Source organism: Opisthocomus hoazin, chromosome 20, assembly GCF_030867145.1.
Source record: "Opisthocomus hoazin isolate bOpiHoa1 chromosome 20, bOpiHoa1.hap1, whole genome shotgun sequence".
Classification (NCBI taxonomy): Eukaryota; Metazoa; Chordata; class Aves; order Opisthocomiformes; family Opisthocomidae; genus Opisthocomus; species Opisthocomus hoazin.
In genome coordinates this window covers 14,112,200-14,130,092 of record NC_134433.1, presented here as the reverse complement: position 1 = coordinate 14,130,092, position 17,893 = coordinate 14,112,200, and the positions used below count along the sequence as shown (strand labels likewise).

General features: G+C 42.7%; 1 protein-coding gene and 2 long non-coding RNA genes across 7 annotated transcripts in view; 1 reads left to right on the top strand and 2 right to left on the bottom strand.

Annotated features, from left to right (window-relative positions):
* MED13 (mediator complex subunit 13) overlaps nucleotides 1-12,003 on the bottom strand; it is a 56,838-nt gene extending 44,835 nt beyond the window's left edge. For all 3 annotated transcript variants that reach the window (XM_075440498.1, XM_075440499.1, XM_009945811.2), the window contains exons 1-2: nucleotides 11,858-12,003; nucleotides 9,686-9,920 (exon numbers count right to left, since the gene is read on the bottom strand). In XM_075440498.1, the coding sequence (XP_075296613.1) occupies nucleotides 9,686-9,920; nucleotides 11,858-11,923 (301 nt within the window). In that variant the 5' untranslated portion in view covers nucleotides 11,924-12,003. The remainder of the gene's footprint in view (nucleotides 1-9,685; nucleotides 9,921-11,857) is intronic.
* Nucleotides 12,004-13,451: 1,448 nt separating this feature from the next.
* Nucleotides 13,452-15,718, top strand: LOC142363777 (uncharacterized). Its single transcript, XR_012765948.1, has 2 exons — nucleotides 13,452-13,551; nucleotides 15,371-15,718. It is a non-coding gene; the product is annotated as an uncharacterized LOC142363777 (long non-coding RNA).
* Nucleotides 15,608-17,893, bottom strand: part of LOC142363778 (uncharacterized) — a 30,076-nt gene continuing 27,790 nt past the window's right edge. For all 3 annotated transcript variants that reach the window (XR_012765950.1, XR_012765949.1, XR_012765951.1), the window contains one exon: nucleotides 15,608-15,687. This is a non-coding gene — a long non-coding RNA (uncharacterized LOC142363778). The remainder of the gene's footprint in view (nucleotides 15,688-17,893) is intronic.

The window sequence follows — 17,893 nt, the reverse complement described above, 5'->3', positions numbered from 1 at the left end:
GCTACCACTGACTGAGAAGAGCAGAGCACAAATATCATTGATCAACTGACCCTTAACATTCATCAATGTGCTGGGGGGGGAGGGAATACCCAGATTCAGAAAACTGGTAAGAGCAACCTGATTCTCCCCAGGACACTCTCACAGCTGCAATTTTTCTTTTTAATTAAAAATATATATATATATATTTAAGCATGCTAGTCCTGCTTTCTGATCTATACATAGAACAAAAGAGAAAAAAGGCAAGCAGAAAGACAAAGCCCAGTTCATCCTGACAGAATTCTGAAACGAAATACTGAGATTTCACATGCCCCACAAATCAAACACGGTCGTGGAATTCAACTTACACAAGGCAGGTTGATTTGCCAAATCGGAAAGCAAGATTCATTACAAGAAGCTGTAATCTCTTCAACCACTCTGGCTTGTAATCAGTGTTTGAACACAGTTTACAGGCCCTAGAAGCATATGCACTGGTCCAAAGAATTACAATGGCATTACAGTTACATTACACAACTAAAACGAGAGACATTTAAAAGTTCCTGTAATCTCTCTCAGTATATGTGTGCCATCACTCGTTCCCAGCAACACACTAATGTAGAGGATAATGTAAGAAAACTCAAGATATTGTCCTTAAATTGCTGGCAATCAGGTCCTATCTTTATTACTACAATTCCTTGTATATCATGTTTTACATATATCCCTAAGGATCTGCTACTGGTCACCTTGGACTAACCTAGCATAGTTGTTCTTATAATGCCATTGCTTTTATACTCCAGGTAGCAGCAGAGTCTAGAAGATAGACTGACATAGATAAGGAGACATATTTTTACTCCAGTCTCTGGATAGCCATAGAATAATTTTGGTTGAAAGGGATCTGTGGAGGTGATGTGCTCCAATCCCCATCCAGAGTTCAAAGTGAGAACAGGTTGCTCACAGATCACATTCATTGCCCCTCGTGCCTTCTCTGCACACCTTCAAGACGCAAGGCTTGGGTTTAGATTTCGTTTCGTACAACAGGTCTTACAACAGCAACCTGTCTGTTCACCTCCCCTTCACAGAGGATTTTCATTCAAACAGCTTTCCACTGGCTTGCTCCATGGTCAGAAAACCTCAGTAACACAGCCAAATCCTTGCATTTTAAATCTCCCTTTGAAATAAGCCCCTTCACCTTTATCTGGAAGCCACTTACAAGCTTAAAAGGTTGCAACAGTATTAACTGAAGTCTCAATATCCTTAAATTAGAGAGCGTGTAGAAAACCAGACATCTAAGTTTTATTTAGAAAAAAACTTACAGATTACTACAATAAACAATCTTTAAGACAATGATGACAAAGAAATTTCAAGATACTATTGAAACCAGGTGCTGGTGGTCCTACTTGTACATTGCTAGATTCCACACAAATCAAAATACATTTCCACTCAAGATCAGCATTGTGAGGTAAAGTAAATCACTCCACTATCCTTCTCCGAGGGACAGCAGAAGAGTAAACAGACCTGCCCCATAATTTATAAATGAAGAGGTATGCATCATTACAGATGAATCATTACATGAAGTAATTTTCTGGTAAAGACAAGGAACTGCATTTCCTAAATAAGAGACCTCATCATGAGTTTCCTACCCTACCATCCTATTCCAGTTTTGAAGTCCAGCAAAAACTTGTTTTTAAAAACCATTAAGCTGCAAGACAATATAGTAACTCACTAAAGAAACATCGTATGAGAAGCCCATAATAAAAAGCAACAAAGGTCCAAAGTCAAAGGGTATAAAATGTTTGTGCCAAGAGGACGCATTTTTCCCCAGCTCAGAGATTTGTAGGCACACACAAATGAGCAGCCCTATCCTACGGGCAGCTTTGCTGTTCAGCACATACTGCTCAACCAGTGGCAAACAAGCAGCTCAATAGAGCAAACATTAACTACAAAGCTTAATGATACTGGACTTTAACTGCACAATAAACTCCACACCATTTCAAAGGTTAAATAGTTGGTTTCTATATGGCTCTTGTAATTTAAAAAAATCATCCTAAGAACATCCCCTGCATCAATTACCTATTACAAGAGGAAATAGAAAAAGCCATTTCCAGCCTTTATGCCTAATTTTGTTTTGACATATTAGTGTATCAATGAGAAGAAAGATGCTGAAATCAAAGACACTGAAGCGTAATTCAAAGCTTGCATTTTCATGGTCATGCTGCGGACACAAAGGAGAGGTTTCAGTTCTCTGAAGACACCACAAAGTGCTAAGTATTTCATTTAACACTAATAGCTGTGCTGACAACCAAGTTATGAACAAAAGTTTACATGCAAGAACTTGTCACAAGATTGTAATTCTTAAAGAGCTCTCCTAGCTGTCTTTGTTGCTGAAACAGAGAGCTCTCAGATGAGCATGGAGAAAGTGTAAGGCATTAGACAGAAGTTACAATTAAAACCCTAATATTTAAAAAGACAGTGTGCTGCAAGCACGCTTACTGATTAGGAAGAACGCCTAGTACCCAAAATAAGACCACCTGTTCAAACTGAAGCACATCTTGCCATAGAAAGGGAAGGTTAAGTAAGATGACAGTTAAAGATACCCTCATTTCAGAACATTATTCAAATTCATGCAAAAAAAATAGCAGTAAGTGTTCTGTGTCTTTTTGAAGTCTATTTAGTCATTACCCCCTCCCCCTTTTTAGAGTGGCGGATGGAAGGAGAGAAATATGACATCTGCTCACATCTCCCAGCTATTTTTTTTCTTCATTCAAATTGTTGTTTCTCAACATGAGAAAAATCCTCCTACTTAACAGAAATTGTACAAAGTAAACCATTTTTAAAGAGAGAGGGAGAAGAGGCGGCACTTTTGTCCTCTGATCTTTCTTAAACACAATAACTTCAAATGCTCAATCGGATAGTGATAATAAACCAAAATAAGTTGCTGACTCATTTTAAGAAGGTGTTAAGCCACAATTTCACTTCAGACGAGCGTTATCCACAAAAGTGCTCTGGCAACTTGAAGGTTACAAGTATTTTGTTTTTGATCAGTCCTCTTAGCTATCCAAACCACTCAACTCCTCTGTGACATATTCTTACGTCAATCCATTAAAGAAATATATATACATATCATGCCACAATAACTAATTTTGTTCCTTCCCTCTTTACAGCAAATATTAAGCAGAGAGTTTCAGAGAATCATAGAATGGTTTGGGTGGAAAGGGACCATTAAAGACCATCCAGTCCACCCCCCCTGCAATAAAGGCCATCTTCAACTCGATCAGGTTGCTCAGAGCCTCGTCCAACCTGACCTTGAACATTTCCAGTGATGGGGCATCTCCCACCTCTCTGGGAAACCTGTGCCAGTGTTTCATCACCCTCTTCATAAAAAAGGTCTTCCTTGTACCCAGTCTAAATCTCCCCTCTCTTAGTTTAAAACCATTGTCCCTTGTCCTATCACAACAAGCACCACTAAAAAGCCTGTCCCCATCTTCCTCATAAGCCCCCCTTTAAGTGCTGGAAGGCTGCAAATAAGGTCTCCCCAGAGCCTTCTCTTCTCCAGGCTGCACAGCCCCAGCCTTTCCTCATAGGTAAGGTGGTGTAGCCCTCGGACTATTTTTGTGGTCCTCCTTAAATGAAGCTAAAAACTATCAGGAAATGAAGAATTAGCAGAAACAATGCTCAGGAAAAAGCAATTTTCATGCTCCACATAAATAACGAACTCTTCTCAGTCAACACCTCCTTGATACTGCCACCATCCAATTTTAAATAAGCAGCTGTAGGAGGCTATTTACTTTCAGCACTCTTACATTCTACTTTATATTCTTCATACAGTTCAACTGAAAGAGTAAAGTTCATTTTTACTGATTTTTAAGTTTGTTATAAATTATTACATTTATTAATCAAAGACTGCTAACAAATACACAGATCTTAATCTTACAGTTTTTGCAAGAATACTCATTTTGAATTTCTTGAATTATAGTGCAACAGATAAATATACAGTATTAAAATGACATTTTCAAGAACACTTTTAGAGAATGTGGACTCTTCCCCTTCTTCCTTGTAACACGTAGCTGGTCACATCAGCAAAACACCAGTAAGTATCAACTCTTGAAAAGGCTGAATATGCTTACCATACCATTAAAAATATCTTCCTAATGCTCAGTGAACCTCTAAAATAAACCATGCAAAGAAACAAATCACAGTCAAGCCTCCACTTCGGACTACAATTCTACTCCCCCCAGAAATTTCTTCAATGAGAGACGAAAAATCCATTCCTTAGTATCATGACTGAGACGCATCTTTCAGAAGTATTACTTACCTTCACAGGCTTACTTTCTGTCATCATTTGACACCATGCCAGTTACAGAAATAGACTGATGCAAAACTGATTTATACAATCAAACTCCCTATATAAGCTTCAGATTACAAGAGAAGTATAAGCAAAGTAGTGTGAAACTGCTGCTGTATGCAGTATCGTAATGACAGAAACACTTCAAGTAAAGTTTTCTATTTAAAAAACAGATTTTTAAATTCAAACACTTTAAGATTAAATAAAACTGCTCAAAGCAAGAATTATCCAGTTAACCTACTGAAGAATCATTTTGAGGGCCTACACCCCTTAAGAAACAAGAAGCAACAGATCTTCTGTGAAAAATGCGACTGAATACAATTTGAAAATACCAACTTAAGAACACAAGTAAGACAATTTAAGTTTGTTTCTAGTAGAGTTGTACCCATTATCTACACTCACTGAAAAGAGTCTAGATATAATACTGTAGGTATCCAAACTAGTCAGAAAATTTCATCAACCGAGAACCAAGCCAAAACATGACCCACTGTTCAAAATAACACACTCAAAATACTCCGCACCAATACAAGTTAGTTTTTGTGGTGCTAACCCCTTACCAGCTTCACATTCACAGGTTTTATGATTTCTCTATCAAGTAGAATATTTTTCTAAATATTAAAAAGTATGACCTTTTCGTGAGTGCGTAGCTATGCCTGTTTATAAGAACAACAAGGCAACAGCTTTCCTTCACTGTCTGTTGGGTGTAAGTTTGGCTTGTCTGGTCTGCATGGCCACAATAAAAGAAAAGCTGAAAAATGTCCTGGCTAAATGTTCCAATATCCTCCTCCACATTGTCTTTCAGTAATTCCATATGCAGATATATTTTACTTATATCATTAAATCTTACCCTTAGTGCCCATGGAGTCATTGCTCTTATGTGACATTGTACGTACAACCAACATAATATGACGCAAATTCCTCATTTACTGTGACAAAGTATTTTTCACCTTACTCCACAGATATTTCACATGCATGTTGGTTAGTAGAAAAGAAAAAAGGAAAAAATTTAAACATTGCCTTCAAGCTGGTGCTCACATGAAGTCACAGAAGTTTTACAGAGACTGCCTCAGTATTTTTCGCATAATGCTTATCAGCAGTTTTGCTTAAGTGGACACATCTCTAACATGGAGGACTGAAGAAACGCTAAAGCACCAATGCGCTGTGCGGCAAGGAACATTCGTAATGCTTTCTTCTTACATGCACAGGGACACATGTATCCACCACAGACAAGCTACTTAAGCTCACCATACTGACATCAGGTGCAAAATTTTGAAGAAAGCATCCTTTTTTTCCCCCTCCACCGGGGAGTTAAATAGTCTTAGGGAGCAAATGGTGTTTTAAAAAAATGCAAGCCAGTAGCTGAACTGATTTCAAAGCTCACTTTGCCAACTGCTTGCAACTGGCAGGCTTTTTTGCAGAACTCTCAGTACGATAACTGGCTCATACTCTGGTGTCCATTGTATTAGAAGTAATGAGACACTGAATGCTGACATCAGCACAAACCAACCAATTCAGAGTTGTTTGGAGACAAGGATTTGATCTATAATGCACATATATTGAGAACTACACAACACACAGAAGTCTTTGCTGCAATGACTGTTGCTGTTTTTGCCGTATAGTATTAACAGACAAGCATCAGTATACAGACCTTTCTCCTTTTTCTTTCAAGCTCTCCTACAAGCCCAGCAAGAAGCTAAGACTAGCATTATTTCCATACATTTATCCCTCACAGAAGCACAAAGAAGATTGTTCAGCAAACAAAAACTGATTAACTTGATATATGACAGGTACAAGGAAAACTCTTTAATTTTTAAAGTAAATTAACAAGATTTAATGGACACCAGAACAAAAAAAACCCCCGCATCTTATAGCTTACCATTGAAACGATGCAGGTCAAAGGCATATAGAAGCTTTCCCCTATCCAAGCATTAATCAAATTGTAACCATTTCCGTGGGACTCCGTCTTGTACATAATTCATATGCAACTGATCTCAGGTTTGAAACCACCTACTGCTAACTTAAAAAAAAAAAAATCCAAGCGTATAGGTAACCACTTTGAAAGAAGAAAGAACCTATCTGATAAAGTAACTGCTGATCAGACCAGTGAGACACCATTGCCTTCTGAAATTTGAAGAGATGTCCTACTTCAAGGTTTGAGTTGCCGGAATTACTATAATCAAGCCTCCTTGTCACAACAAAAACATAACCTTTGAGGTTGTTAGAGGATAAAATAACATTTCACTAACTTCTGTCTGCCTCTAGCTATGTTGGGGTAGAAACAGCCTTACAATTTTTTTGGTATTACATACAGTAAGTAGCTTCCTAGGGAAGGGAAAAAAAAAAAAAAAAAAAAAGATTGAGTGAAGTCAATATTACTGATCAATCAGCATCTCTGAACAAGTCTCCTTTTGACATGCCCCCAGGCAACAACAAACCCTGACCATCAACAAGACAGTTATCCAAGGCTCGATACGAGAATTCAGATATAGCCAGCAGCAGGCATTCAAACATATCTCTTGGGCAAAGAATGAACTTCTAGAAGGTACAGGCTGAAGAGAGAGATACACAATTTTTTTAATCTGATACGCATAGATGTACACCCACAAAACTGCACGCTCCCTCTTGAAGTGATCTTGGGAAAGCACTCTGTAGGGGACAAAAGGCCTCTTGAAGGCTGCCATATTTCAAATCCCCAAGGGCTGATAACCAAGATGTGTTCCAGACACTGAATGCGCATTGTTCATTGAAACTACAAATCACCGAAAGAAGTCAGAAACAGTCAAAATACCGACCTCTCCTTAACAGGCATAGTTTCATACCAAAAGGAAGCCAAAATAAAAGATTATTAACATTGCTGTGGCATATTCCTAACTACAGCTCTTTCAAGGCCCGCTTTCCCAAGAGAAGTCTGTCCAGAGGCAATAAGGACATGCCAGCAGCAACAGACTGCTCTTCGTCCCTTTCCTCCTCCCTCGCCCCATTCTTCAGGGCAATTCTTCACCTACTGAGTAGAAAAGTTCTAAATGAGGCAGCACCTTAACCATCAGCAGCAAACAATTTCCAATCAATTTCGCAGGTAACAAGCCTCTGCCAGGAAGTAATTTATCTTTCCCATTGAAAATGTAACAAGCAATCATTGGGAGAACAGGGCAACGTGAATTACAGGAGAAATTGTCCACCAATGAAAAAAATCCATTAGGTCTATGACAAAGGTCAGATAACATTGTTTGGGTTCAACCATAATTCTTTCTTATATGCGGTTCACATTAAGATTTTGTGTAACGGGGAAAAAGTGCTGGTGCAGGCACTCCTCAGCCACCTCCTCCACAATCTAGCCGACAAATATCTTTATCAACTTCTGGTCAGAAGAGCCAAGCAGACTAACACACTCTAAGAGATTATAATGTCTCCTTTTGACTAAAAAGGAGACAAAAACATGCCTGCAAAAACCAAGATGTCTGATACATCCACACATAGACATAGGTAACAGTCTCATGAGTGATAGGCATTTATGTAGAAAAATATCTAACAGGAAGATGTCTAGAATAGCCTCTCTACCGAAGTGCAGACACCCACAGCTGACCGGAACAAAGAAAATACTCAAAACAATTGCAAAGACATTGCTGGGGGACTCTAATCCTCTACCATCTCTCCCTTATGCCCTAAGAGAGGTTAAGAGTTGGTAAACACCTGGGATGACACATGCTTATCCACCTGCGCAAAAGTGTAACTCTGTAATAGCATAATACACGCCAATGTAAAAGATCAGCTACAGAACACCACTATTTTCAAAAGGTACCTCTACACTATATCACTAGTAGATAGTTTAAAGAGAGAACACAAAGAAAGTTGCTCAAACATACAATTTTGATGGCCAGGTAGGGCAGAAATGCACTCTCCAAATGGCTTAACTTTAATTCGATCTTCCACTCAAAAAATAATGTAACATATTTGTCTCAATTTAATCCCGCCTGCCAACAGCATACAAAATTTACATAGATACTTTCACACCAATGTTGGTCTTTGCTCAGGGCAGGCTCAGGCCAAAAACAGCACTTAGTCCAAGGTACATCTCAGTCACAGAAAGGATGTTCCCTGCAGGTCAAGACTGAGGTTATTCACAGGACAAAATAAGGAAGCCATAAATGCACTAAAGTATTAAGCAACCTACAATATAAGTGCCATTCAAGATGCAAAGTTTCTAGTTCCAGGACAGACAGGAATACGAGCAATGTTCCAATCTTTGAAGTCAACTATTCAAAGAAATCAACACCATTTCAGTGCATCACTTGTTTTTCAGAACATATTTTTGTATGAAAAGTCCACACATTCTTACATTGTTTCAAGTCAACTTCCTCAGTGGCACTTCAGATTCATATTTGTTCTTCAGCTTATCCACAAACACAGACAGCATTAACAATTTCTGGTTACCAGGTCACCAAACCTTGGCCTCATTTTACACTTCAGTAATCTGAATACTGTACATTATTTGAAAGGAAATTGGAGCGATATGACCTTTTTTTTCCTGTCTTTACAATTAGCACAGTCTCACCACTAGACTAGCACAGTTTAAAAACCCAACTTTGTCACCTTACTGATAAGCCACTGGAAAGCCATCTACTTTGGGAACTGAGATCAACAAGTAAATGCTTTCAAAACCAGATGCCAAATCTTAAGTACAACATTATTGTGAAATACAAATATTGTCAGTCTTTCAAAAGTCTAAATCTGAAAGCAGGTACAGGTTCAGAGCCCTGGGAAAGTGGGGGAGAGAAATCATAAAAATATAAGGTTTGGAGATTCTTACATGAAAAATAGCAAGCTAGTTTCAGATGCCTTCTTTTGAGGGCTTCTCATCGATGATTTGACTTCCAATCAAAACAACTCCACACTGTTCCAGAGTTGCCCAGATCTCTACAATGTTTATTGCATAATAAAATGGGGTTAACTATTTGAATTTGAAAGTTCTAATTGCCCAACGAAAGGGAGCTTACCAAAACATGTTTAAGACATCACTTCTGAATCACAGGCACAGCTTTCTTGTGAAGAAGCTGCCAAAATTCATAGGCTCAGTTTTTTCACAAGAAACAAATGGGGAGGAAACTTGTTTCTTGAAAAATCTAGCCGTCCCAGACCACCTAAACGCAGACAGCAGCTGTTTTATCACTGCGCTGCCGTAGTAATTTGGCTTTTCTGAGAGCTCTTTTCACTACCACCATAAACTCAAAGGTGTAGATTGCAGCAATAAATTTATCTTATCTCTAGAAAACAGTTCATCTAGCACAGATTTTCTAAGGGCTGGTAGAAGACAGCCCTGAGTAACTGCATCCTTTCACTGACCAAAAGCAGGTATTAATTTCCTCCTACCTGAGAGATCATGATGAATAAGGTCAGCAAAGTTAGGGTCATCACCCCACCAAAATATCCATAGCTCCCTGCGTCCAGGTCTCTGGTCTCGACGCCAAACACTGAGTACATCCGCCTTCAGACAGCGACTGAAACTGCTCAAAATAGGGTCCTCTTCCGTGACCGGAAAGAGAATTGGGGCAGATGTTGGACCCTGCCATACGTATCGCTTCCATTTAATCCCAGTTAGATCAGCCTAAGGGAAGGAAAAGAACAACTGTCAGACACTGGTGTAGACACGTTCCCAACAGAAACATCCTGCTGCAACAAGATGATGGCACAGGAAGAGGCAGGTGCAAGGAAGAAAGGCAGGATTAATCCAACCAAATTTAACAGAAACCATACTTGTAAGTTTTGTGTACCTCGGACGATAAACTGGAAATAATTAGGCACCCTGTTTTAAAACCTCCTTTAATAGCTGCAGTAAAGCAAGAACTGTTAATTTTCACTGCAGCTTTAAGATTACATAGAGAAAACTCAGATTTCATTTAAAATTAAAAAAGTGAAAGGCGAGTGGATAATGCAGTTATTTGCAGACTGCAACTGTCCAATCTACTACACACTTGCTTTAGCAAAGTGTATGCATAAGTAAGCGAAAAGAAACACATTGTATCTTTTTAATCCAAGATTACTCCAAAGAAACAGGTAATATAGTAAATCTAACTCTAGCATACATTCTTCTAGTCATCTACTACTTCGGAAAATTTCACAGGTTTCTCCACTGTAAAAAATTCTCTGTATCTCACACAGGAAGCCTCTCAAGTACACTTCTTCTACCAAGAGTTATCACACTTTTCATTTCTCACACCACATTTTAAGCATTTATATCCTGTTTCTAACATTAAATTATACATATCAGACTTGTGTCCACATTGATTATGATCCAGTAAATCCCCTTCTAGGCAAAAACTCGTTTGACTTCATAAAGTCAAAGAGTTACTACTACACGTAATGGGAAACAGACAATTCCTGGATTGCCTACAAGGCAACACCACACCAAGTTGTAGCGCTAAGTTTTTTCACATGAGGACAGTCACCTTAAGGCACGGAGGGAAGGCACTGCCCCTGGGTTCTCTTCGAGAAGGGAGAACAAGGTAGGCTGCCATTTACTAAGAAGTCACAAATTTTTTTATTCCAAATATGACAACATACGAAAGATTACTGCAACATTTAAACCTAACATGGCAGCCTTCCTACCTTCAGAAAGAGAAGTGATTTAGATGCAAGGTAGGGAGTCTGCAACAGTTGATACTTTAGAAAGACTTTGAGATTTGAAAATGCACTACCAATACGGAGCTGCAGGCCTGATGCAGGCTGCAGACATGTTCAGGCTGTCCAGATTCCCCTCCATTCCAAAAATACTAGTACCAGAGCCTAGCACAGGTTATTACTCATAATAATCTTTGGAATAATAAATCTCAGGCAGTTAGCTAAGGTTAGCTAATTTGCATCAAAAAGCACATGAAACAGCTCAGTACAGCCACCAAAAATTGCATCACAGTCCAGTTACATGAAATTTACTTTGGGAGCTACCAAAGTCAACAATTCGAACCATTTCATACTTGGATCTAAAAAGACTACAAAATGGTGCACAACAAAACATAAGCTCCCACCACTTCACAGAGAGTGCATCACCGAAGGCAGACCTCCAGAATAAAAACAAGCAGCAGAAGAGACCACTTTAAAAGCAAAGAAGAAGGGAGGTTTCGGCTCAGATTTGGCTGGGATGTCACCAGCCGGGAGAGAAAAGAGAAAGTTCCCCGAAACGAGAAAGGAGCAGCGGATCTCCCTACCTCCTGCGAGAAATACCACGTTCAGAAGCAGAGCCAGGAAGATTCGGGGAAAGCAGGAAAAGTTGCAGGCAAGGAAAGCGAAGGAAAAGGCGAGCTGCGGGGAGGACACTGCCCAGGAAGAAAGCGGAGGGAGGGGCAAGGCGAGACAGACAGCGATGGAGGGGGAACCAGAGGGGCATGGGAGAGTTGGCTGGCTCCAGGCAGGGCCTACTCTGAGGACTCATCCAAGAGAAGCTATGCTAAAAATGGCTGCTTTGCTTCCACTACCCCTTCCTCCCCTCCTCCCCTCCCTCTCGCTCCATGTCTGTCGTGCCTGTGGGTGCCGGTGGCCGACACTTACCAGGCAGAAGAGGTTGGAATGGCAATCCTCCAGGCTGGCCCCGTTCGGCACGAAGCAGGAACTCATCCTCACAGCCACAACCCACACGCCATTATCCCACAGCCTCCGACAAGAAAGAAAGAGACAGACAGAGAGGGAGAGAGAGAGAGAGAGACAGACACCGGGAGGGAAAGGGGGAGGGGGGACTATGCACACGCAAATAATAATACAATTAAATAAGGGATTTACATACAGACAGGCACGCACGCGAAATAGTGGCAGGATAAATAACCCAGGAGGAGAGTGGTATCGGAGAAGGGGATAAAAAAAAAATATTAAAAAATTTTAAAAAAAGAGAGAGAAACTCGGAACGTTTTCTCTTCTTCTGGATATGAAACGGGGTGTTGGGGGGGGCGGGGGTAAAGCAACCGTGGAAGAGGGAGGTGGTAAGTAATCCAACGACGGGAGATTAAGATCAAAATCCTCCCTGTTCCTCTTGTCTTCTCATTCGCATAAGGAGGAGAGGGAGAGGAGGGAAGGTGAAGGGGTAATTGATCCAACAAGAGAATAAAAATGGGGTAATTAATCCAGGGGGGCTAGGGGTAAAAAATCAGTTGACATCCCCTTCTCAGATGCCAAGCAAGAGAAGTCGGAAAAAATAAATAATCCAGTGAGGGCAATTAATCCAGAAACCTCCCTCCTCTTCCTCTCGTTTCTTTAGTCATCAGATGAGAAAGGGGCAAATTGTGGAATGACTGGGAAGGATTGGCTGTGGGAGAGAGAAAAATCCAGGCTCGTCTCTTCCGAGTCCGAGGGCAACAGGGTGTGGGGGGGGTCAGATTCTTCTCCCCCGCTCCAAAAATATTCCAAATAAATTAAAATTTAGAATCATAAAAACAAACTTCAGGGGCCAGAAGCAAGGCGAGTCTGAAGAAATTGTAAAGGCAGGACGAGAAAAAATTTCCTGGGGTGTACCCCAAAAAACCATCTGCGGGGGCAGGGGAGGGGGGAAGGTATTCCTTGAAAGGCCGCAAAAGTCTCCTCAGCAGCCCAGCGGGGGATTAAATTCCCCTGCGGAAACTCCCCCTCCCCAAAAAGAAATACTCTTCGCAGAGAGGGCGAAACCAAAATATCCTCCGCTGGGTAAAAAATCCTTCCGTGGGGAAAGGAGGGAGGGGGAGAGGGGTGGAAGGAGGAAATTGCGGGTGACCCTCGAAGTCTCTTCGGGGAAGGATGGAGGAGTCTCCCGGAGGCCGATCCCCAGTCTCTTCGGGGGAGGAGGCAGGGGTGAATCGCTGAGCGTCTTCAGGGAGGCTGGTCCCCCCCAGCTGTCCTCCGGGGCCGAGGGAGCCCCACAAAGTCCACACGGCTGGGCGGGTCTCTTCAGGGGAGCCCGGACCCCGCCAAGTTACCGCCGAGAGCCGGAGAAAGGGGGGGGATCCGGGGCAGGGAGGGCCCCCTCCACCGCGCCAAACCCCGCAAGACCCCCTCGAACGGGGGCGGGGGAGGTGAGGCGGGGAGGGACCAGCCTCGCAGCTGGGCTGGTCCCTTAAAAAATAAAAGGAAAAAAAAAACGGGGGGGGGGGGGGGGAAGGCGGGGGGGCGGGGAGAAAAATATAAAATGATAGTCTTCAAGCGGAGCGGTCTCTTCTGCGGAGGGAGGGCGGCGAGCCCCGAGACCCCCCCGGCGGGGTGGCGGCCCCCGCTCTCCTCAGGTGAGGGGGCTCCGGGAGGGCCGGCGAGCCGGCGGCTGCCGCGGGAAGGCTCCGCGCCGCCCCGCTGCGGCGTCCCCGCGGGGGCAGTGGGCGGAGGGCCCCCTCCCCGAGGTCTCCTCGGGAGGGCGGGGAGGCGGCGGCCGAGCCCCGGGCTCTCCTCAGCCGGAAGGGCCGCGGGGGAAGGGCTCGGAGCCCCACAAATCCCGGCCCCGTCGCCGCCGTGCGCCGAGACAGAGGGACGCGGCGGCCGCTGCTGCTGCTGCTGGCGGAGTCGGTGCCCCGAAGCCCCCGCCGGGTCTCCTCCTCGCTTCTCCTCAGCGGTGCCTCTGTCGGCGGCTGCCCGGCCGCGGCATCCTGGTCAGCCAGCTCTCCCTCAGCGAGTCTCCCCCATGTCGCGTCGCAACCGGAGTGGGGAGGGGAGGAGAGAATTCTTCCGCCGCTTAATTCCGAGCCCCTTTTTCTTTAATGGCGGCCACTGTGACGAGAGTCGGGGCCCCCCTGCCGCGCTCTCATTGGCCGGCGCGCCGTCACGTGGGCCTGCACAGCGATGGCCGCCGTCGCCGCTGGGGGGAGGAGGGTGCAGCGGCGCGGCGCGGCCACCAGGCGCCTGCTCGGCGCTGGAGAGCCGCGCGCCTTCCTCGTTGGGAGGCCGCCATCTAGCGGCCGTGCTGGGCCGCGGCGCAACGGCCTGCGCAGCTTTGGGGGCGCAGCGGCCGCGGGGGCGCGTGTTCGAGTCCCGCCGCTCCAGCAGGCCCGCGGCTGGCAGGCCGCCGGGCCTGGCCCTCGCTGTCCCCCTAATGCCACCGCCCCGGGAGCCGTCGTGGTCAGCATCTGGGGGCTGATCGTGGCTTCCACCCGTGCCGGTCAGCCTGGGGCCAAAGGCCGGGCAGGGCCTGTCCGACCAGCAAAGCCAGCATGGCCCTGCTGCTCTTCTGCACCTCCCACCCTTGGCAGAGGCTTCCCGAGATCCGTGCTCAACGCTGCATTGCCGCTTTGCAGAGCAAATTCCATAGCAAGATTCTCAGAGCCCTTTCAAAAAGATAGGCAAGTATTCGGAAAGCTTGTATTAATATTTAATGCAAGCGTTAATGCTTTCACTAGTCCCACAGATATCATCTCTGCTGGAGCAAACTGTACTCCAAAATTCAATTTTTTTTCATGCACACACATTGTGCTGTTTGTGAGGATGAAGTAGGTGGTTTCTCTGTTACTATATGCACAGATTTGCAGAAGGACTTTGAGATTATTCAGAATCAAGACGCTACAGTGACAGTGAAAGCTATTTTTAAGAGATATTTGGAAAGTATACACGTCTTGCTAATCCTCTCGTATTACACATTAATTTTCTATGCAATGGTTTGCATGTAGAACGTAAAATTTCAAGTTACTATATACAGAATTTTTTAACTGCAAAGTTAAAGTGAAAATACAAAGCAGTGTAAAGTGCCTGAAGTAAAAGAAAGACTTGAAAGTCTCAGCTAACATGACATTCACATTAAAATATGATACGTTCATGCAACAGCAGCACATTGCATCACAACTATGCAACATGATGATGTTTCAAAGGCCCTGCAAATTATTTCAGGACTCACGAACAAGACGAGTGGCAACCTTCTGCAAATGTCTTGATAGAGTAGGAGGAAAGAAGGACACTCTATAAATAAATTTATATGATAAGTTAAAAAAAAAGAGAGGCTAGATATTTTCACCAAGAGAAAACTTTGAAGATTTACTCACACTAAGGCTATTTTTATATGTCAGTGTAGGCAAGCAAGATTCTTCTTTTTATCTAAATAGAACCAGAGTATTTTTAACACAGGATTCATTCCCTCGCTGCTCATCGAAACACGGCAGCTGGGGACGAAGCCGGGATGCAGGGGGAGGGCGTGTGGAACCAAACCCCCTTCCAAGTGGAACAGATGGTTTTCTCCGTGGTGACTGCAGACGAGGACCGTGGTGCAAGGAGGATTCGCTCTGCGCCAGCGCTCAGAACCCGCTCCTCCACGCTGCCGTGGGTGCTGAGGGGCACGCGAAGGCCCCCCAAAGTTTCAGCGTGCCGCGTCGGTCGTTAGAGTGATTATCTCACTGTGCAGAGGCATGTTATTAAGTCACACCTCCCGCAGGAGAAATCCAATGCTTTGAAGGAAATAAAAGAAAGCAGCATTCAGCATTAGTATACAAGAACTGGTGTTTCCTCCCTCTAAGAGGAAAAAGGGTCCTTTGGTAAAACTGGGATTTGGTAGAGGGAACAGAAATCCAGCACGATGACTCCGTGTGGGCTCGGTGCACAGCAGCCGTACTCTTGCATCTCCCCACTGATTTCAGGATGACACCAAATTTCACTACTGAGAATCCATTTATTTGTTTTGCCTGAAACGGCACAGCTTAACGTCTAGAAGAGAGGATTAATCTATGTCCAACACTGGTTTTAGCACTGATTCACTTCACAGTTTTAAGGAACTGTGTCTCAGTTTTTACTTATTTGTAGAATGTGTTTTGAGATCTGGTTCATTAGTACCTGCATATTAGTCACAGTAACTACTTCTATAGGATCCCAGCACAGTCAAGTGCAGAATGCAATTTTTCCAGTAAACATAAATACAGGACAAAGAATTAAGAAAATATTGACAAAAGACAAAAGAAAACTAACACAACTAGAGATTTTTTAAGAGTCATTCTCCCCCTGCTTCATATCTGAATTACAGAACCTACAAGCCACCAGCCTTCCCAGTTACACGTACAGCGCTAAATAACGGTAAAACACACAGGATAACAATCCTACCCATGTTTGGCAAATTTTGCACCCAAGACATCGCTTGCCCTTTGCATACTATGTGCGCTATTTAGGAAATAAAGCCTCCTTAAAAAATGGGGAAGAGGTAGATTAAAAAAACATTGGGGAAAAAATGCTATTGAAAATATGCTTTCTATTTTTTAGGTAGGTTCTTATATAGTTCTCATCTCTGCAACTTCTAGAAGTGCATTAAGCTGCATAATTAGCATCTGTCACATGTAGCCTTTTCCCTCCCTCTTCCTCTCCCTAGAGGGAAACTGCATGAAGAAATTTTAATACCAATTTTTATATACACTGTGCAGTGCATTCTTATTAGGAAAGATACAGTCAAGTAAGTTTCTGCTTGATCTTTGTGTAACATAAACTTCACCACTTTAAAAAAATCCGCTACTGATCCAATTTAAAAATTAACTAGTCTTTTGGAAAGACAACGGTGGTGGGGGTGAGGGTGAGGTGATCCCCGTTGCATCAGATTTAAACCAATGGAATTGTTGGGAACTGGGCAGTTAACACCAGTCACTCGTCTTGGAATTACACCCTTACACTCTCACACAGTCACATTGAAACATCTACCCTAAAGTAGTAAGGGACAGATTATTTTCCCCTTTAGTCAAAAGTATTTATTTTGACAAGAATAATGATATTTTTAAAAGCACTAAAACAAAAAGTAGAACTCTATATTGCTTTTTCATTCACATTAAAAGATACTCCACTGCTGAATATAAAAAGTCAATGGACTACAGTATCTCCTAGTGAATCTCTGTAGATGAACTTAAAAGAAGATGCTACCTTTTAGAAGTAAAGACTAAAAAGACAGACATGCAGCTTAAGAACAAGAGCAACATGAAAAACAATGATGTTATTTAGCATTTGATTTCCATTCAGACTCTCTCCTAATTTTTCAAAGTATTTATTTTCTACTTAATTAGTTCAAAGAAAATTGAGATTATACATATTGCCAACAACCTGAGGTATGAAGTGCAGACTGAATGCTTAAACTTCAGCTACAGAGGTGGTAATTATTGTAATTGGTCCATGTGAAGCAAATATATCGAGTAGTACAGAGTTCAAACTCATGCCAGTCAGTCTCCAGTTGGCACCAACAGTTCTATCAGGAGGATACAGAGGTCTCAGCAGGACTTATTATTGGCAACTGTTCAACAGTTCTCTTCTCCAAATGGTTTCAAGGGGATTTGGGTGGGAAGAAAGATAATTTTTAACAAATTAAACTACCTAAAAATGGCTAGATGCCCAGAGCCACCTAGTCTGCATTAGTCACTACTACCAAACAATTTTAAAATGAAGATTAAAAATATCATTACTGTAAAGACATGTCTATCCGGCTTTAACAACACAGATCACTGCAGAGTTATCCAGACATGTACTGTACACCATACTACAAGTATGCGTATAACTACATCCAGAGTAAAAGGTACAGCAGAGTATTTACACAGCGTGTGTTTCTCGGAAAACAACTAGCTCAAGTTACTGGAATCCAAGTATTCCTATAAGCACATGCCATATAGTTTCAAGAAACTAGAAGACCAC